The sequence below is a fragment of the Trachypithecus francoisi genome, unplaced genomic scaffold (genome assembly GCF_009764315.1).
Source record: "Trachypithecus francoisi isolate TF-2019V2 unplaced genomic scaffold, Tfra_2.0 Lachesis_group4, whole genome shotgun sequence".
Lineage (NCBI taxonomy): Eukaryota > Metazoa > Chordata > Mammalia > Primates > Cercopithecidae > Trachypithecus > Trachypithecus francoisi.
In genome coordinates, this window is record NW_022681469.1 from 140,026,529 (window position 1) to 140,048,999 (window position 22,471).

At 40.1% G+C, this 22,471-nt stretch overlaps 1 protein-coding gene across 1 annotated transcript; it reads left to right on the forward strand.

Annotated features, from left to right (window-relative positions):
• Nucleotides 1-357: 357 nt before the first annotated feature.
• Nucleotides 358-5,693, forward strand: IGFBP1 (insulin like growth factor binding protein 1). Its single transcript, XM_033194145.1, has 4 exons — nucleotides 358-1,041; nucleotides 2,565-2,734; nucleotides 3,969-4,097; nucleotides 4,997-5,693. The coding sequence occupies exons 1-4, from the start codon at nucleotides 621-623 to the stop codon at nucleotides 5,126-5,128; spliced, it is 852 nt and encodes a 283-aa protein (XP_033050036.1). The 5' UTR covers nucleotides 358-620; the 3' UTR covers nucleotides 5,129-5,693.
• The last annotated feature ends 16,778 nt before the right edge of the window (nucleotides 5,694-22,471 follow it).

Here is a 22,471-nt window from a genome sequence, read left to right on the forward strand (position 1 = left end):
CTGCAGAAAGAGAAGCAATTCTGGGCTTTTCCACAGATAACCTGCTAGGGCTTGCAGAGACCTGGATTCTAACCCCATCTCGCCTTTCCTCACGCGGGACCTTGGTTTCTGCATTTGAGAACTGCTGGGTGGGCTGGTGTTACCCAGGAGTTTTTGATTTTTGCAGGAGACGCTTTGCAGGAGATCTCTAGGGCTTTTTCTGTGTCAATTAAAGAGCCTGACCAGCTGGGCCTGGGCTGTCGTTTTAACAAAAACAAACGCCATCCCCCTCCCAGCTGAGCACTTGTTAGAACTGGACTTTAACTCAGGGCCTGAACCCCCTAACAACAGGACAAACAGTATGAAATCAAAACCGTTTACCCTCCTCCCACCTGCGGTTTGCGTAGGGCCTTGGGCGCACTAGCAAAACAAACTTATTTTGAACACTCAGCTCCTAGCCTGCCGCGCTGCCAATCATTAACCTCCTGGTGCAAGTGGCGCGGCCTGTGCCCTTTATAAGGCGCGCGCTGTGTCCAGCGAGCATCGGCCACCGCCATCCCATCCAGCGAGCATCTGCCGCCGCGCCGCCGCCACCCTCCCAGAGAGCACTGGCCACCGCTCCACTGTCACTTGTCCAGAGTATGGGCCACCGCCCGCCGCCACCAGCCCAGAGAGCCTCGGCTCCTGTCTGCTGCCCGCGCTTGGAGATGTCAGAGGTCCCCGTTGCTCGCGTCTGCCTGGTACTGTTCCTGCTGACTGTCCAGGTCGGCGTGACAGCCGGCGCTCCGTGGCAGTGCGCGCCCTGCTCCTCCGAGAAGCTCGCTCTCTGCCCGCCGGTGCCCGCCTCGTGCTCGGAGGTCACCCGGTCCGCCGGCTGCGGGTGCTGCCCGATGTGCGCCCTGCCTCTGGGCGCCGCGTGCGGCGTGGCCACTGCACGCTGCGCCCGGGGACTCAGTTGCCGCGCTCTGCCGGGGGAGCAGCAACCCCTGCACGCCCTCACCCGCGGCCAAGGCGCCTGCGTGCAGGAGTCTGACGCCTCCGCTCCCAATACCGAGGCTGCAGGTACCACAGTCCCGCCCCTGCCCCAGTACCTCCTTGCCCACCGGCACCTGCGGTCCCCACTCCCCTAACTACTGGGTGGGGCTGGAGCCGGGCAGGGGCTTGTCCACAATTAGAGCTTGAAACTAGAGCACGTAGTTGGGGAAGGAGCTTGGAGTGGAGACCGATCATTGCATGGTCTTGGCAGGACGTGCCCTGGGAAAAGAAGGAAGATGTTCCAGGGCACACATAGCTTAGTGGAGACTCAAGGAGGAAGCTTGCACTTGGCCCTCGTAGCCCAGTGATCTTTAGATACCCAGACAGCAAGAGTAGAGGGAGGCGGTGGGGCTGCCTCCGCAGTTGGGCTGCCACCCTGGGTCCCCCACCAGTCTCCTTGCCAGCACGTGGGCAGACCCAGTGGCTGGAGCATCCGGGAAGGCCTAAGAAGGGAATCCCTCCTGCTGGCCTCCGCAGGAGGTGTTTGGAATGTCCTTTGTAATATACGTCCTGGATACAGTATGTGCTACCCAGATGTTTACAGAACATAATGTGAGAGTTGAGGCTAAAAGCTTCACTTCCATTCATTGCCATAGAAAAACAATGTTTGATGTGTATGTTGCCCCCTAAGAACGTGACAATCAGGTTCTTTCCTGGATTTAAGCAGGCATTTGTTTGTAGCGGGAAGTGGAGGAAATGCGTCTTTCTCTACTCCAGCCCCTATCTCCTCATCTGGGCTGCTTGCACGTCCTGTGCCATTCTGGGAGGAATCAGGACTTCCATACCCTGATAGGGTGTTAGAGTGAGTGTGTGAGAGCCAGTGACCCTTCCAAGGAGGGAACAGGGTTTTCCTGCGATTCTCTGCCCTTTAGAGGAAAGGAAAGGGAGTCCTCTCACTGATCCTCAAGGAGAGGAATTTCCACAGGGGGTCCCTTATAGCTGGTTTTCTGATTCTGTTCATGCACCTTTGGACTCTATCTGCAAGATCCTCTTGGCGCGAGGGTGGGTTGGCGTTGTTGCAGAGAAGTCCCTTAGGATGTGGGAAGGCAGGGGTCCCAAAATAGAAGAGGGTAGTACTTTGGGTCAGGAGAGCTGCATTCTAGACTCCTCTTCTAGATGAACTGTACCATTCATTCAGGGATATTAGTAAAATCCCCATTTTAAGGATGGGGAAGCTGAGGTTACAAGGCTCCCCACTAATGCGGTTAGGAATTGAACTCTAATCCTGGCTTCTTTAGGGTTGTTCTCAGCCTCAGCAAATGCGTTTGTTGCTCTGCTCCCCTGCTGCTTTAAAAGCAGAAACGTGGGGCATCCTTGCCAGTCCCCAAAACTTACTGTTGTCAGGAACAGAGCTGGCATTGCTGTTGTCATTCCTCTTCCTGGAAACCATTACAAGGTCCTTTACAGTGAGAGTCAGTGAAAATCGGGTTAAGGAATGTGGCCATCCTCATGATCCAGACTGGTTTTGAGGGAAGGAAGTGATCTTGTGGGGGCCCAGAGGTACAGATGCTTTGAGAGGGCTCATGGGGTCTGCAATGTTTCCTTTCCAGGGGCAGGGAGCCCTGAAAGCCCAGAGAGCACAGAGATAACTGAGGAGGAGCTCCTGGATAATTTCCATCTGATGGCCCCTTCTGAAGAGGATCATTCCATACTTTGGGATACCATCAGTACCTATGATGGTTCGAAGGCTCTCCATGTCACCAACATCAAAAAATGGAAGGTGAGGCCCAGCTGGTGGGTGGTGGGAACTCTCCTGTCAGAGGCTGTAGCTTGAGTCGGCTGTGACAAGCAGACCTGGTCCACTCCTTCCTGGTCCTGATGTCCTGGAAAGAAATGCTTTCCCCCCAAACCTAGTGGCCATTTCTCAGCTAAACTTTCTCAGGCTGTGAACACAAGGACTTTCAGGAGAGATGCCTATGGATGCAAAGATCCTGATAATAGGTTACTTCATGTCTCTGAACTCCTCTCAATAAGGGTGTCAGAACATTGAATTACATTGTTCCAAAACTTAGTACAAGGCCCTGACTGCTTTCACCTCCATTGTATCATTTGCTTCCCTTTAAAAAATTGTCATAAAATAGACATAACATTTACTGTTTTAACTATTTTGAAGCATAGGTTTCTATGGCATTAAGTAATATACATCATTAACTATTTGAAAGCATAGATTTCTGTGGCATTAAGTAACAATAAGTAATGCACGTTATTCTGCAACCACCACCAATATCTACCTTCAGAATTTTCATCTTCCCAAACATCAACTCCCCATTATCTTAATTAATGTCTGTTTTGAATTCTACCACTTGAGGGCGACAGAGAATCAAAGTCGGAGTGACTTGATTTGAGAAAAAAAATTACTTCCACAAACATGCCCACCCAGAAAAAGGGAGGATTAAACCATTTTCTCAACACTTTGGAATTTAATTTGAGAATAATGATAAATGGAGGAAAGTTAATTCTTAAATTATCCAAATGAATGCCTTAATCCTCACTTGATTTAGTTTATGTAAAATAACCTTGTAGATTGCAGAGGAAAGTTATTCAAAATCTAGAAATCTCTTCTGCTAAATTCTTAATTAAGAGCTATGCCCACTCTTCTTCTAACCAGACGGCAGGTGCCAAAAGTATTCAGTAGGTGGCAGGAGGAGTTGGGAAGAGTTTTGTGGTGTTGGTGAGGTTCTTGCCTGGGGATGTCTCTGTGCAGGTGTTGAGAGAGTGTTTGGTGAGGGAGAGAATGGTGTTCTTGTTCTTTATCTGAACAACTCAAGACAGACTAACCACAGGTGGGAAAAAGAGGCCCAGCAGGAGCACATCACATGACACCTAGTCGCAGGTCCCCATGGCCAGATCATAGGGCCACTCCTGCTTCTACAAAACCTCTTCCATCTGTCATTGTCTAAGCTGATAATTCACTGTGTCTTGTTAGATATCCTAATGTAAAGTTATTCTCTTAGGAGCCCTGCCGAATAGAACTCTACAGAGTTGTAGAGAGTTTATCCAAGGCACAGGAGACATCAGGAGAAGAAATTTCCAAATTTTACCTGCCAAACTGCAACAAGAATGGATTTTATCACAGCAGACAGGTAGGTGGCCTTGCCAGTGTGTGTTGTCAGGGTGAAAGGGACTCCTGCCCTATATTCCTGCCAAGCCATGGTCATTCATGGCAAAGAATGTCCCCTCCAAAGTAGACACCAGAACTGGTTGTCTTGAGCCAGATCCACCCCTCTGGGAACCTGGAACATCTAGGCAAAGATAGCCTATTGAACAGGTCAATGTGTCACTGCCAGAGGAGGAAAACCTGCACTGGACCAGGGGCCCTGGGGCTAAGCCTGAGCTCCATCACTCAGCAAGCCAATAGCTATGGAAGACTTTCCTATGCCCCGTAATGCTGGGATCTCAGGTTCCTCACTTATACAAAAGGGTAAGGGAACATACTTAACATAGAAAAGCAAGTATCTATTTGTACAGCTTTATTACTGTTTTCTCTCTGAATTGTCTAATAAAACACAACAACATTTTTGTGGCTTGCCAGATAATAAATGAAATCAAACAGACCAAGATTTCATGTTGAAGAGTGCTTTAGGCCTCAGTGAAGTACAGGTTCTGTAGATTTTATTGAGAGAAACTGAGGACTAGGCCCTGCTTCACAGGCAATGAACAGTGGGGTACACATGAGACATGTTCCCTCTGGGTTGGGCTTCCCTGACACTGAGCTATGAAGCAGACAGCTGTGCACACGCTGTGCTGTTTAACACACGTGAGAAGTCATTATTGCATGTGCCACTCAGTCACTGTCTCTATTTTATCATGAGAACCAGGAGGGTGTGAGATTTGCTGGCATCATTGGCAGCTGGTTTCACAGCCAGGACTATTGGCTTGGCTCTGCAGTGCTTGACTGCACTGAAAAAAGGGCCAGCTATGGCTCTACATTCCCCTGTCAGCTTGTCATCTGCTGATCTTGACCTTGGTCTTGTCTTTGCAGTGTGAGACATCCCTGGCTGGAGAGGAGAGGCTCTGCTGGTGCGTCTACCCTTGGAACGGGAAGAGGATCCCAGGGTCTCCAGAGATCAGGGGAGACCCCAACTGCCAGACGTATTTTAATGTACAAAACTGAAAACAGATGAAATAATGTTCTGTCACGTGAAATATTTAAGTATATAGTATATTTATACTGTAGAACACATACACTTATATATATGTATATGTATATATATAACTACTTTTTATACTCCATATATAACTTGATATATAAAGCTGTTAGTTTATTTATTCACTGTAAGTTTATTTTTTCTACACAGTAAAAACTTGTACTATGTTAATAACTTGTACTATGTCAACCTGTATATCATGAAACACTTCTCATCATATTGTATGTAAGTAATTGCATTTCTGCTCTTCCAAAGCTCCTGCGTCTGTTTTTACAGAGCATGGAAAAATACTGCCTAGAAAATGCAAAATGAAGTAAGAGGGAGTAATTTTTCAGGTAGTTTAATGGAGGACGGTTAACCTGTATATTCCACCATTCACATTTGATATACATGTGTAGGAAAAGTTAAAGTGTTGATTATGTAATCAAAACCTGTGGTGATGTTGCCACCGGTTAAAATGTACACTGGATATGTTGTTAAACACGTGTCTATAATGGAAATATTTACAATAAATATTCTGCATGGAAATACTGTTATGTCTGTGGATGTTTATTTTGTGGTATTATCTTTGTTTCTGAAATCCCTTTGTCCTTCACCCTCACCTTCCTTATACATTTTGTGCTTTTGTGATATCAAGATGGTGTTTTGGGTCCGCAGAGCCCCTTGTCCCAGTTACCCTAGATCTTGCCCCGGCTGCTGCAGGGTTTCCACTTCCCAGTGGCATTGGGACCTTCCTCCTCTGCCCCGGCAGGCTGGGTATTCCTGTGTCCCACCTCTCCATTAGTCCCCAACCTCCCCAGGGTCCTTAGCCTCTTCCTCTTGGTTTGGTTTGTCCCTTCCGTTCAACTTATAAATAGGAACATGGTTTCTTTCCTCTTAAACACAAGACAGAGTGCTTCCTTGTTTTGCTTCCTAGCCTTTCCCTTGCTTGCCCTCCCTTCCTGCTAGCCTCCTTCTTCCACAGGGCTCCCCGCATCCTTTTGTCACTTCTGTTTCCATGACTGAACCCCGATTGCAGCTCTCTTTTCTGCTCCTCAGAGCTCTTCTTCCTTAACACTGTGCCCTGCTTGGTGTGCCCAACGCTACCCCTCCTAATTCTTGAGCACCCTATTGATTGCTGCTTTCCTCCCCTCCACATCTTTCCCGGCACCTTGCCCATCCCGGGGGATTCCGTCCTGGTCTGTTGGCTGCCTCCAGCCCTGTCTCCTGGACTCCCCCTGCTCTTTGTCGGGGGGAAAGCCCACACTTCTCCTTGCCCCAGGCCACCTCTTGGAGGCTGCTTCTCTCATCTGTGGGGCTGGAGGCCTCCCTGACATTCTGATTTTTCCTGGAGCTCCAGCTCCCTATCTTGGGTCTCCCATTTAACCCTACAACCCCACAGCTGCCAGGCTGCCATCCTCTCTGCCATGCCCATAGGGCTGGTCTGTAAACTCAGCACTCAGATGCATCAAGAGGAGCAGCCAGACTGATGTGGGACAGGGACAGACTGATAGCTGCAGCCCAGGACCAGGAGGTCTGTTCATTTGCTCAGGTAATGAAACCACATCTGGCACAGCAGCTGCAACTGGAGTCACCACTCCATTAAGCTTATAATAATTCACTGTTATTCTCCAAGATCCTTCTGTCTTCTGCACAGGCCAAATAGCAGAGTTCAATGGGGATGTGGTGAGAATTACCACTCCTGCATCTTTCAAGTCCTTGATGGTGGCACTAATTTCTGCCATCTCTCTGGGAATGCAATATTGCTTCTGAACTGATCAATGTCAGTACCCTGTAGTTCCTGAAAGGTCTGATTACTTCCTTTCCCTCAATCCACAATTGCCCTGGTGAAAGCCCCTAGGTCCCTTTGGAGAAGACTGGGAGAAATATTTTCAACAGTGTACTGGGGTCCTTTCTCAAGGAAGTCCAGCCTCCCCTTCATTCCAGGGGTTCTGGGTCTATAAACTGGCCTGAGAATTGATTGAGATGCCAAGAACCTCTGCTTTTATGATTCAAATTAGATTTTTGTTCACTTGTCCTTGAACTTTCCTGCTTATATAAGTCAATAGCAATTTAGTAGGTTTCCTATCAGTTTCCCTTCTAGGAATGTCATGACCAAGTAGCCAACACTATAGATCCACAGGAGCCTGACTATTCTGAGTGCTGCCTTGGCTCTGCTGTCTGTTAGAGTAACTGCACCTACCTTGCCTTTGTTGGTTGAGTGCCTCCACATGGTCTCTGCCACCCTTGGGATCTCATTACTTCCATTGCATTTATGTTTCCCAATTCAGCAGCTGTGGTTCCCACTGTACGGTCTGGCCTACACAGAAGAGCAATGCCAGAGCTCTTCTAGTATGCTGAGGCTCCCCTCACAAATATATTCTTCATGGTCAAGGTACAAGGTGTGCCCTTTGGACCTGCCCATGGTAGGTAAGAAGGTCTTAAATAACAAATTCTTTCTAATTCAATTCCTTAGACATTCCTTCTAGTGTCCCTAAGCCTTTGAGTTCATTTCTACTATAAATCAAGGCAGATCTTGCAGTTCAAGATCTTTTGATCTATGCTACCTTTTGGTCTATGTTTCAGCCAAGTAATTAAATAAAGTGTTGGAGCCGTTTCTAGCTTCCTGAATTGCAACCTTAAACACAGAATCTCTGCTTAGTAAGCCTATATCAATAAATTCAGCCTGATCCAACTTTTTGTTCCTTTCACTATTACCCCACACTTCTAATACCAATTCCAACACATATTCCCTGCATTTCTATCTATATATATTAGAAAACTCAAGTAGTTCTTTAGGAATGTGGTGTGCCTCCTCGTGGGTTATATTTTGTACCTTACTTTTAGGGGTTATGGAACCTGGTCTAGAACCAAAGAAGGGTGGTAGGAGTGAGTCCTGAGGAGAAGCAATATTGTCTTGCATGGCAACTGCCTCAGGGGAGGCCATTACAGTATCCTCAGGCAACACAAAGTTTATCCCTTCAGATGGGGGTGGAGAGTCTGCTTCTACTGGAAAAGAAAACTCAGCAGAAATTAGTGTCTCAATGTTTCCACCTTTATCAGGATCTTCCCATACGTCTCTATTCCAACTTTCAGGATCCCATTCTTTCCCTATCAATGCCCTCACTTTAACAGAAAGCACTTTAAAAGTGGAGGCTGGCAATTCAATTTTTGTTGTAAGTCAGTCACTCACAGGGTTTCGTTTTCGCCAGTCCTGGTCGTGGAGCTACAGGAGACAAGGGACTCCTTCTGAGTAGATATCTAAGCTTTCAGGTCATTTATATAGTGCTTGAGCTGGGAATTTGAATCCCTGAGCTCATCCTTTTCTTTCCCCACTTTATCCAGCTTAATTAGAAACAACCAGCCAATGTCATTACGCTTGTTAGTTAGACAAAAATGTTTGAAGATACTATATACATAGTCACCCAGATCCTTGCCTCTTACAAGCATTTGAGAATATCCAATGGTAATATTTTGTGTATCTCTGCTGCAACATTATGCCGCGGACTATCAGTATTCTCTTTATTACTGGAAATATAGTTATTAGTGTCTTTAAATATAATCAAAATAGGTAGCCAATTCCAGAAATCCCAGAACGAATTCAGAAAACTCACCCTTAAGATTGAGTTCCTTATAAATATCTTTTGACCCAGCCATCCCATTACTGGGTATATACCCAAAGGATTATAAATCATGCTGCTATAAAGACACATGCACATGAATGTGTATTGCAGCACTATTCACAATAGCAAAGACTTGGAACCAACCCAAATGTCCATCAATGACAGACTGGATTAAGAAAATGTGGCACATATACGCCATGGAATACTATGCAGCCATAAAAAAGGATGAGTTCATGTCCTTTGTAGGGACATGGATGCAGCTGGAAACCATCATTCTCAGCAAACTATCACAAGGACAGAAAACCAAACACCACATGTTCTCACTCATAGGTGGGAATTGAACAATGAGAACACTTGGACACAGGAAGGGGAACATCACACACTGGGGCCTGTTGTGGGGTGCGGGGAGTGGGGAGGGATAGCATTAGGAGATATACCTAATGTAAATGACGAGTTAATGGGTGCAGCACACCAACATGGCACATGTATACATACGTAACAAACCTGCACGTTGTACACATGTACCCTAGAACATAAAGTATAAAAAAAAGATTGAGTTCCTGCAAATGCCATTATTTCATCCCTTTTTGTTATTGAGCAGTATTTCATGGCATACATATACCACATTTTCTTTATCTACTTGTTGATTGAAGGGCTGTAAACTCAGCACTCAGACTCATCATTTGGGCTGGTTCCCTATTTTTGCAATTGCGCATTGTGCTGCTATAACTTAGACAAAATTGGAGACCATTATTATAAGTGAAGTAACTCAGGAATGGAAAACCAAATATTGTATGTTCTCACTCATAAGTGGGAGCTAAGCTATGAGGACACAAAGGCATAAAAATGATACAATGGACTTTGGGAACACAGGGGAAAGGGCAGGAGAGGAGTGAGGGACAAAAGACTACACATTGGGTACAGGGTACACGGCTCAGGTGATGGGTGTACCAGAATCTCAGAAATCACTACTAAAGAACTTATTCATGTAAACGAACACCATCTGTTCCCCAAAATCTATTGAAATAATAAATAAATAAGTAAATAAACAAACAAACAAATACTTTGAAATCTAAGAAAAAAGATTGAGTTCCTTTAGAACCACTCCAGGTACTAAAATCTGTATTAGTCAGGATTTTCTGGAGAAACCGAACTGATGAGATGTGAATATAGAGAGATTTATTTTAAAGAATTGGCTCATGCAATTACGGAGCTGGGAAGTCCAAAATCTACAGGGTGTGTCAGCAGCCTGGAGACCCAGCAGGGAGCCACTGCTGCGGTTAGAATGCAAAGGCAGTTTGCCAGCAGAATTCCTTGTTGCTTGGTCAGTCTTTTGTTCTATTTAGGACTCCAATTGATTGGATGATGCCCACCCCCATTATGGAGGGACATCTGTCTTACTCAAAGTCCACCAATCTAAATGTTAACCTCATCCAAGAACACCCTCACAGAAACATCCAGAATAATGTTTGACCCCATTTTTGTCATTGTGGTGCAACCAAGTTGACACATAAAATTAACTATCACAACCAGTTATAATTTCCACTAAATAAATACAATCGACATGTAAGAGAGGACAGAAAATTAAATTATATGAAACGCTCAATTAAAACCAGAGTTGGTAGAAAAAGAGGAAGAAAAATGAACAAATAATAATTCAATGAATAGAAGACATTTACAAATGTGGTTGACTTTAACAAAATATATCAGTACTCCCTTTAAACGTACTACATGTCCCAACTAAAATAAAGAGGTTGTCTGTGTGCTTTAAAAAATGAAAAATAAAATCAACATACATGTTGTTCATAAGATTCCTACTTAAAATAAAATGACACTATAGGTTAAGAGTAAAGACATGGAAAAATATATATTACCCTAAATCTAATTACAAGAGTAGAATTAGCTATGTTAATTACAGACAAAGAAAACTTCAGAACAAAGACAATTATCAGCATTAAAGCGAGGCATTACATAATGAAACAGATGTCAATTATCCAGAAGACACAATCACCCTTAATGTGTGTGTGTCTAATAACAGAACATCAAAATATGTGAGGCTAAAACAAGTAGGACTGCAAAAGAAATAGATAAATCTGCTACTATAGTTGGAGACTTCAACACCCTTCTATCAAAAATGGACAGATCTAGCAGGCAGAAAATCAGCAAGGGCATCGTTGAACTCAACAGCATCATCAATCAAGGATATAATGAACATCTTTGGATGACTTAATCCAACAACATCCAACAACAGTAGAATACACATTCTTCTCGAGATTGCATGGAATAGTCATCAAGATAGACCACATCCTGGGCCATAAAACACATCTCAACACATTAAAAATATAGAAATAATAACAATGTCTGCTCTCAGATCACAATGGAATTAAACTAGAAATCAATAACAAAAAGAAAGATAGCTAGAAAATCCCAAGATATTTGGAGATTAAACAATACATTTTTAAGTAACACATGGGTTAAAAAAGAAGTCTCAAGGGAAATTAAAAACTATTTTTAGCTAAATGAAAATTAAAATACAATTTATCAAAACCTGTGGGATGCAGCTAAAGTAGTGCTTACAGGGAAATTTATAGCACTAAATACATGTAGAAATTAAGAAAGATCTAAAATCAATCATTTAAACCTCCATCTTAGGAAACTAGAGAATGAAGAGCAATTTAAGCCTAAGGCATGCATAAAGAATAAAATAAAGCAACCATCAATAAAATCCAAACCGGAAAAACAATAGAGAAAATCAATGAAACCAAATATGGTTATTTGAAAACATTAATAAAATTGATAAACCAGTAGCTAGACTAACCAAGAAAAATAAAAGATGCATTTTACCTACATCAGAAATAAAAGAGAGGCCATCAGTTCTAGTACCATGAGCATTAGAAGGATAATAAAGAAACACTATGAAAACCTTACACCCACAAATTTGATAGCATAGATGTAATGGACTAATTCCTTGAGAACACAAACTACCAAAACTCACACAAGGAGAAATAAATACCTACATAGAATGATATTTATTAAAAATTAAATCAATAATTAGTCTTCCAAAAATAAAGCACTAACCCCAGATTGTTTCACTGGTGAATTCTACCGAACATTTAAGGGAGAAATCATATCAACGCTCCACAATCTCTTTCTCAAAATAGATACAAATTAACACTTAACTCATTTTATGAGGTCAGTATTACCTTAATACAAAAACCAGATAGAGACATTAAAAGAAATTAAAACTACAGATCAATATCTCTCATCAACATAGATGCAAAAATTCTTGAGAAAATGTTATCTAATCATATCCAACAATGTATAAAAAAATACTATATCACCAAGATATAATGCTAAGATCCAGATTATAGTAAGATTGCTAGTAGTTTTACATTGGTTCTGCAGTGGAAAAACCACAGGCTGAAAAACATTCAGATTTTAGCTTTGTTTGTGTAGGAGCATTAGGGCTGTGGTGGCATTTCCTCTTTCTTCTCTTTTCTTCCTTGTCTCCCTCCCTTCCTTCTATAAAAATTATCTTTTAGTTACAGTACTGTTATATGAGAAAAATACATTTACAGTAGAAATAGAAAACAAAGAATTTCTCATAGACAATCATTACATAGATACCAATTATGTGTATTTATATATGGTATTTTAAAATGTCATGACGAAGAAAGAAAAATTTTAGAAAATAAAATTAATTTCATAAGTCTTGTTATATTGTACTTAAGAATACTTGACTAAATGTTTAAAAAATCATGGTGAAACTCAGTGACTCATGTTAACAATTGTCCTTAAGGCCTTTGGTTGAAAGCTTTAGACTTTACCGAGGCTACTTTGAAAACCATTGCTCTACTTCTCTTAATAATTCTTTGGCTTCCACAGGAAGCATGTGCACTTACACCTTGCCTTTCTCTTGCTGCTTCTTTGGCCAAGACAATAGATTTTGCACAACTCCAGGGGGCATCTTTCATGTTGTGTTCTATGGGCTCCAGGATAGGGCATTCACAGGGACTATAATGTGAGTTGTGTCCCCAGCATGGTACAGGGGCTGAGTACCATTGCTGAGTAGGAAGGATGCTGTCAGCTTTAGTCCCTCCATCTGGAAGGGGCCTTGGAAAGAGAATGAAGAGATACTGGCTTGGTCTGAGAACAGTGACTTGGAGTTAGAGCCACTTTTCTAGACAAAATGGTTGGCCCTCCTTCATCTGCGTACTGTTGGCGCAAAGGATTTCCACCAGAGATGTAAGACAAGAGGACAGAGCAGGATGCTCTGGGAGATCTAGGAGAAATAACACAGACTGCCCCTGTGGCATCTTGGAAAATGTGGGAGCTTCTGTGAGTCACTGCCACTCTAGTCCAGAGATGATAGAAGACTAATATTTAGTCTGAAAGATCTCATTCGTGTCATTACTATTGTCCTATTAGAATGGTATGAATGTCAGGAAATGCTTACAGGACACATACATTAGCTGAAATACTACAAACAAACAAACAAACAAAAAACTCGTTCTCTCCTTGAAAGAAGAGTGCTCCTTCACAGTGGGACATACTAACCTTCTCCTGCATTGGTGTCCTACTTTGGACTCTCAAAGCTTTCACCTAACCTTCAGCAGTCCTGCACTCTCACCTCAAATTTCTTTTTCCCCACATGATATTCCACATGGTCATTGTTCTCTCTCTTGAAACTCCGCTTGTCAAATCTGAACTCCCGGCCCTCTAACCAGCTTCTTCTCCAAACTTCCATACTTCATGTCTACAGCACAACCCTTCTTCTGTGTGAGAAGATGTTGAAGTATGGTGTTGTTTTGCAAGACAGCAAGTAAGATGGACAGACATTGGCAAACTTTTGGGTGAGGTAAACGTGTTCAAATCCAGAATTATCCACACATCATGGCTATAGAGAGAGTGAAAAATTATCCAGTATATCCCTGGCTTTAATGTTTCCTTGTAGTCTCCCTCTACTCTAAAACTGAGACAAAATCTTGCTGATTTGTTCTTTAATGACTCTTACTTTGTCTTTTTACACTCTGATTTGAACTCTTACCATGTCACAACTGGACTGTTGCAGCAGTTCCTTCTTGGTTTGCCCTGTATTTACCCAATCTCATTTATGCATGCATGCATATATCTCTTATGAGTATGGACACACAAATTCTCAACAAAATGTGATCAACTTGATTACAGCAACATATTAAAAGAATCTTGATCAGTGTGGAATACATCCCATGATCAGTGGAATTTATTCCAGGAGTGCAAAGTTACTTTAGCTTCTGAAAATTAATTAATTAAAATAATATTAATTATTTTAACATCTAAAATTTAATTAATAAAATTAATAAATCATAGGATAAAAACCAAAAAATTACATGATCATCTCAGGAGATGCAGAAAATAATTGACAAACAAAAATACCCTTTTATAATAAAAATATTCAACAAACTAGGAATAAAAGGAAACTTCCTCAAGCTGATAGAAGAGATCTAGGAAAAACCCACAGCTGACATTATGAAAGACTATAGGCTTTTTGCCTAAGATCAGGAACAAGACAAAGATATCTGCTCTTGCCATTTCTATTCTACCTGTACCGGAGGATATATTCAGGCTAGTTAGGCAAGAAAAATAAATAAATGGCAGTCAGATTGGAAAGGAAGAAGTAAAAGAATCTCTATTTGAAGATAACACCATCTGCTATTTAGAAATTCCGAAGGAATATACTAAAAGTCCATTAGAACTAATAAATGAGTAAAACACCATTGCAGGATATGAAATCAAGATTAAAAAATCCATTGTATTTCTATATGCTTGCAATAAACAATTCAAAACTAAAATTAATCAATTTTATTCATAACATCAAAAAGACTAAAATATTTAGAAATAAATTGAAAAAAAACTGCAAAATTTATATTCTGAAAACTATAAAACACTGCCAAAAGAAACGAAAAAGGCTCTAACTAAATGGGAAAATATTTCATGTTCATGGATTAGAAGACTTAACATTGTCAAGATGGCAACATACCCCAAAATGATCTGCAAATTAAATGTTGTCTCTATCAGAATCTCAGCTGACTTCTTTGACAATCTGACTTTAAAATTCACAGTGTATGCAAGGAACCCAGAAAAGCCAAAGCAATTCTGAAAAGACAAAAACAAAGTAGGAGGACTCATACTTTCTGTTTTCAAAAATTACTACAAAGTAATGGTAATGAACATAGTGTAGTGCTGGCACAAGGATAGACAAGTTGAGAGTCCCTTGATAAGCCCATACATTAATAATTAACTGATTTTTAACAAGGATGCCAAAAGTAATCAATAATCTTTTCAACAAATGATCCATAGGCAAAAGAGTGAAGTTAGTCCACTACTATATACCATAACAACAATTAACTCAAAAATCCATCGAAGACTTAAATGTAAGACCTAAAACTAAAAAAACTCTTAGGAAAAAACATAGGGGTAAGTCTTCAAGACTCTGAATTGGCAAAGATTCTTAGATGTGATAACCATCAGCATGAGCAACAAAAGTGTCATAGATAAATTGGACTTCCTCAACTTTAAGCCTTGTGTGCTTCAAATGACACTATCAGCAAAGTGAAAGACAAAAATATTTGCAAATCATACATCTCATAAGGGACTGGCATTTAAAATACATAAGAAACAATTACAACTCAACAATATTAAGACAAACAGCCCAATTAAAAATAGGCAAAAGTTCTGAACAGACATTTCTTCAGAGAAGATGTATTAAATGGCCTATAAGCACATGAAAAAGTCTTTGGCATTATTAGCCATGAAGGAAGTACAAATCAAAGTTATCACTTCACATCTACTAGGATAACTAGAACCAAAAAGTCTGATAACAATAAGTGTTAATGAGGATCTGGATACATCAGAACACTCCTAGAGTACTGGTGGGATTGTAAAATGGTGCAACTGCTTTGAAAAATAGTCTGGCAGTTTTCCAAATGATTAAACATAGAGCTACCAAATGATCCAGCAATTCTACCCCTGGGTAAATGCCACTTCTAGGTATATGCCCAGGATAAATGAATATGTATGTCCATCCAAAATCTTATATGCAAATGTTCATAGAGGCATTATTCACAATAGCCAAAAGGTGGAAATAAATCAAATGTCCATCAATGGACAAATAGACAAACATTTGTCAATTGTGGTATATCTAGACAATGAAATATTATTCAACCATCAAAAAGAATGAAAAACTGATAATGCTACAACCTGGATGAACCTTGGAAACATGCTAAGTGAAAGAAGCTAGTTATATGCAATTACACATTGTAATTCCATTTATAGGAAAGTGCAGAATAGGGGAATCTATAGAGACAGAAAGTAGATTAATGGTTGCTTAGGGCTTGGGAGGGAGGATGGAGGATGACTGATAAAGAATTCAGAGTTTCTTGTTGAAGTGATGAAAATGTTCCACATTTGCCTGTGGAGACGGCTGTACATTTAAAGCTATACTAAAAGCCATAACATGGGTGAATCTTATGTTAATTCTGTCTCAATAAATTTGTTAAAAAGAAAGATTTTTCAGTAGGAGCAACTCTGTCAGTGTCGAGATTTAGAAAGAAGACTCTGAAAGCAATGATTGTCATGGGATTCAAGAAAATAAAAGAGGCTAGAAAGCTAGACAGAAGTTGGTTAAATTATTTATGTTGCAAATGCTGAAGATCAAAGTAGAAGGAGGCAGATTGGGGTACACAAGGGACAGAGAATCAACCTCTGGAAAGAATCACCTGTACATGCTGACTCCACCTTCCATCCTATTCTCTTTTGAACACTTCCTAATCAACTGCAAGAGCTGATCATAACTGGTTTATGACACACTCTCATTATTGAGCCACATCTGGTCCTCTCTTGTTTATTTGTTCTATTTTTTAATAGTGCAATAAGGACCCATCAACTACCCATCCAACTTAACAACCAGAATTCTGACAACCTATATGGAATTAATCGCTCACTGCTTTTCTTTGCCTATGTTTTATCTTATCTATATCTATTTTTTAAACATATATTTTTATTTTAGATGATTTTAGTTATTGTTTTTAACATCATAAAAAGTGTACCATGCAGAAAGTGATCTTGAAGGATTGGCTTTTAAACTGATGCTGTAAAGCTACAAGTCTCTTAATTGTTTTATGCACCTGCTGTTTATTTATTTAGGTTTCTACAGGGTCCTCTCTCTTGAAAATACACCACACTTTATTTATCCAGGCTTCTGATGATGGGAGCTAGGTTATCTTCAGGTTTTAAAAAATTGTCTACAGTGCTGCAAAAATATTCTTGTACATATGTTTCTTAGATTAGATCCCCAGAAGGCAGATACCAAGAGAAAGACTCACGGAAGCAATTTACTAGGAAACATTCTCATGAAAAATCAATATGGTTATGAGGCAATGGGACCCAGAAGGTGGGAAGGCCAAGCCAGGCCAAGCCACGCTGAACACCAAAGAAGGTGACTTGGGCTCAATGCATCAAGATAGGGAGGGTCACACCTCAGAGTGCCCCAGGCAGGGAAAAGGGAGCTGGTATTTCATGTTCTCAGAGATGATTTTACATTAAGTCTTTTTTCATATTATAGTTGGTTGGCTGTTGCTGGTAGATAAAAATAAGATTCACGTTTGCATATTTTTATACCCGGCCATACTGCTAAATACTTTTATTATTTAGAACAATTTGTAGATTCTGTTATTATTTCCATGTAAATATCTGCAAGTAGTGACAGTATTTTTCAACTGTCCAGTCTCTTTTTTGTCTTACTGTACAAGCTCAGTTCTTTCATACTGTGTTGAATGGAAATGGTAAGAGGGAATATACTCGTCTGATTTATTATTATTATTATTATTATTATTATTATTATTATTATTTTTTGAGACGGAGTCTCGCTCTGTCGCCCGGGCTGGAGTACAGTGGCCGGATCTCAGCTCACTGCAAGCTCCGCCTCCCGGGTTTACGCCATTCTCCTGCCTGAGCCTCCCGCGTAGCTGGGACTACAGGCGCCCGCCACCTCGCCCGGCTAGTTTTTTTTGTATTTTTTAGTAGAGACGGGGTTTCACCGTGTTCGCCAGGATGGTCTCGATCTCCTGACCTTGTGATCCGCCCGTCTCGGCCTCCCAAAGTGCTGGGATTACAGGCTTGAGCCACCACGCCCGGCCTGATTTATTATTTTAAAGAGATTGTTTCTAATGTTTCTCCATTTACAATGGTGCTTGCTGGGTTTTGTTCTTCAATATATACACATCATCAGATAATGGACGTTCCCTTGCATTCTTAATTTATTAACAGTTTTTGTTGGGTTGAATTTTGTAAACTGCTTTTACTGTTTCCATTAAATATCACTCTCTCTTTAATAGGTGACATATATATGTTTTCTAATATTAAATTATTTTATAACCTGGAGTAAACCCAAGTTGGAAATAGTGAAATACCTTTAATAGGGACTGTGGAGTTTGCTTTATTAATGATTGCCTTGGGGTTTTTCATTGATGAGCGAAATAGGCCTGTATTTGTCTTTGCTTGATTTTGGCTTTGGGGTTATACCGGTTTTGTAGGATAACTTGAGGTATAGTCTTCCCTTTTACAGCTTCTTAAAAAGTTTTTATTGAGTTGGATGATCTGTTTCTCAAGTACTTGGTAGAACTTAAATAATTTGGTGTTTTCTTTGTGAGACTGTTTAAACTATTTCTTCAAATGTGCCATAGTTACAGGAATATTTATGCTTTCAATTTATTCTTGAAAATAATATTTTCTAAGAAATTTTACACCTTGTTTACATTTTCAAATTTGATAATATATAGTTTTGCTAATATTTTCTTGTAATCTGTTTATTCTGCTTTTTCTGCTATATCCCTTTCCTCACTGATAATGTTAATAATGGTAACTTTTCCTCTTGATAGCCTTTCCAATCTTTGCCTATTTTGTTAGATTTTTCAAAGAAGCAAATTTTGGTTTTGTTGGTCTTCTCTATTGCATTTTCTTTTTCCTCTGTTATTGCTTTTTACTCTTAGTTTTATGAACTTTTTTACTTGGATTGATTCTAACCCCTTGAGGTGATCACTTAGCAGTTTTCAGGCTGTCTTCACCTAATGTAGGCTTTAGGCTTCTCTTTCCTTTGAACCTCAGGTCCTGCTTGCTTTCATGATCATCATTAGCATTATCTAGAGAGTTTGAATTTCAAGGCAGTTCTAAATTTCTGCACAGTTTTTAATTTTAGTATTGATTAGTCCTTTAACCTTGAATTATTATTTATCTGTGTGCTTTTTAAATTTTTTAAAATGTGGGAAGTTAAAAAGATTATCACTGTAATTAATTTAAAATTTAATCACATTGTGGTTATAAAATATTGTTTACGCAGCATCTATTCTTTCCATTTTTGAAGTTGCCTTTATGATCTAATATGCAATTGATTTTTAAAAATTCTTTATATGTTCTTGAGAGGAACATACATTCTTTAATTGCTCTAAATGTATTCCTTTGATTAGGCTTGTTAGATCTTCTAAATCCCCATGAATATTTTGGTCTTTTTAACTATCAATAATGAAAACAGGGTAAACATTTAAATTTCTTCCTATAATTAACTTAATTCTAGTTAAAATAGTGTGAAGATATTTTATTAAGTGCACACATGCTTAGAATTGTTAAATGTCCCTGATTAACTTATCTTCCTATTATTTTGTAGTAACTTTTTCTAACTCTATGAAAATATTCTTTGTCTTAAAATGGGTTTGTCTGATATTAATAACTACCAGCTTTGTCTTGAATACTTTTTGTCTGATATGTGTTTTTCCATCGTTTTTCTTTCAATCATTGTCTGTTGTAATAAAATACATGATTTTTAGCCATGAAATCTGTCTTCGTAGTGGTCAATTTTAACATCTGTTTAAATGTAGGTTTCTCAATCTTGGCACTATTGGCAATTTGATGGGATAATTCTTTTGGGGGTGGTGGTTTAGTGTGGATTGTAGGTCGTTTAGCAGCATCCCTGACCCCCTTGATGCCAGTAACATTGTCAAGTTGTGAAAGCCAACAATGACTCCAGACATTGCCAGTTGTCCTCTGGGGGCAGCATTTTCCCTAAGGATCACTAATTTTTTAGTATTGACAGTGGAATCTTTTAATGTCACTTTGGTTTATTATTTCTGTTTATCCTAGTCTCTTTGTATTTATAAATGTTTGACTCTGCTTTTTTTTTTTTTTTTTACTAGATAAGCTGTTTTTGGTACCCTCTAGAAATTTGGTGTACCACATTATTTATTCTCTTTCACTTAACACATGTCTTCAACATTTCCAAGATTTGTTCCCTTCTTATAGAAGGTCTTCCTCAAAAACATTTTAAATGTGCTTCTTTTGTGTGGCAAACATCCTGGATTTTCAATGCCTCAGAATAGTTGATCATGCCCTCACTTTTAAATACAGTTTAGCTGGGTATAAAACTCTAGCTTCTAAATTATTTCCCTCACCTTCTTGTGTCTAGAGTCACTTTTTAAAAATGTGGTGTCTGTGATACGTTCTTTCTGTACTGAAACTTTGCTATTTTAAGATTTCACCATAATTTACCAAGCAATGCTTTTGAAATTATCTCTTTTTACATTCTATGTGGTCTTTCAATATAAAGTCTTCCTTTTTTTTTCAATCCTAGCAAAAATTATCTCTGTAATTTCTTTAGGTATTTCTTAGGACTTCTGTTACCTATATCTGTTTTTGTCCTTCATTTCTCTCAACTGATCTTTTGTATTTCCCAGTCATTATTCTCTCTGCTTCCTTCTAAGAGAGTTCCTCAACTTGTTCTTCCCCTTTACTAAATTGTCCTTTAGCTGTATCCATTTTTTTTTTTTTTTGAGATAGGGTTTTGCTTTGTCACTCAGGCAGGAGTGCAGTGGCACAAACATGGTGGGCTCAAACAATCCTCCCACAACAGCCTTCCAAGCAGCTGGGACCACAGGTGTACACCATCATGCCTGGCTCTTTATTTTTATTTTTTGTAGAGATAGGTTCTCACCATGTTGCCCAAGCCTGTCTCAAACTCATAGGCTCAAGTAATCTTCCAACCTTGGCCTCCCAAAATTCTGAGATTACAGATGTGTGCCACTGTGCCTGGCCTAGCTGTATCATTTTTTAAAATTCCATCTGCTTTATTCTTCATTTCAACTGTTGGATATTTCTTACTGCTATGGCTTGAATGTGTTCCTGCCAAAATTTGGGTGTTGAGACTTAATGGCCAGTGTGATGGTAGGAGGTGGGGCCTTTAAGGGTGATTAGGTCATGAGAGTTCCTCAATAGTGCATATATCAAAATAGTTCTAAGAGAGGATTTTGAACGCTCTCACCACAAAGAAATGATAAATGTTTGAGATGATGGATATACTAATTACCCTGACTTGATTTATTATACAATGTATACATGCATTATATACATGCACACTGTACCCCATAGATATGTACAAATAATCATTTGTCAATTAAAAACAAACAAAAGAGTAACCTTCTGAATGAGGCCTTCCTTGGCTAACTTCTCTAGAAATGAAAGAAAGGAAGGAAAGAAGGAAGGAAGGAAGGAAAGAGAGAGAGAGAAGATGAAAAAACCCCTTGCACTAACAATACTTGACACTTCACATTTCTCTTTATTTTTTTTCCCCATAGCACTTAACACTATTGAGCACTCTATCTATCCCACTGACTAATCTTGTTTATTGTCTTTCTTTACAAGGGCAGTGATTTTATATGGCTTGTTCACTGCTGTGTGCCCTTCTAGAACATAAAAAGTGGATAAAGAATTATGCCTGCATGTGGGACAAAGAGAGAAGCCAAGACAATTTCCAAGGTTTGGGAAGGTGGCTGGACCAGGAGGTCAGGGCTGTAGGAGACACCCATACTTCTTGGAGCTGACCAGTGGGCTGATGGAAATGTAAGGTCATTGCTCAGTCATGAAGTAGACGCAGGGACACAACAAATGCAGCAAGTTTTTCTGAATGAAAAGAAACAAATCATGTTCACTGTGGAAATTGAGATTGTATCAAAATAGAAATAAAACAAGGACATTATCTACACTCACATAGCCATGGTTAATATTTTGATGTATTTCATTTTGGTTTTATGTGTGTGCGTATGCAATATAATTGCATTCTGCTTTTCTTTTAGCCCATCACAGACATTTTCTTATTGTCACTCCTATTCCAAAACATTTTTAGTGGTGGCATAATATTCCTTTGTACCAATGCATTTCAGTGTAAAATGCCCTTGTACTTAACTGTCTGTGCACGCCTCTGATGATGTCTGTGGGATTTATTTCTGCAGTGGGATGACTAGTTCAAGGAGTCTGATCAGATCAGAAACATCCCTCTAGACAGGCTGCCACAGCAGAGAACCTGGAATCCCATTAGGACACCCTCATGAACGCTGGTGATTGTTATTTTTCCTAAAGTGTGCTGATTTGATAACTGAATCTTAGGAAGCTATTGTTGTAGCACCTGCATTGCCTTGACTCCCATGGAAGAGACCACCCTTATTTGTTCATTTCTGTGTGTGTGTGTGTGTGTGTGTGTGTGTGTGTGCAGGTTGCTTGGGTACATGTGACCTTAGGGGTTAGTGGAAGCAAAAGTCTGAGGGAGCAGAAGTTGGTTGAGGAAGATAGCAGAGGATCAGAAGAGGCCTCATGAGTCTACCTGGGAGGCCAAGGCAGGGAGGTAGA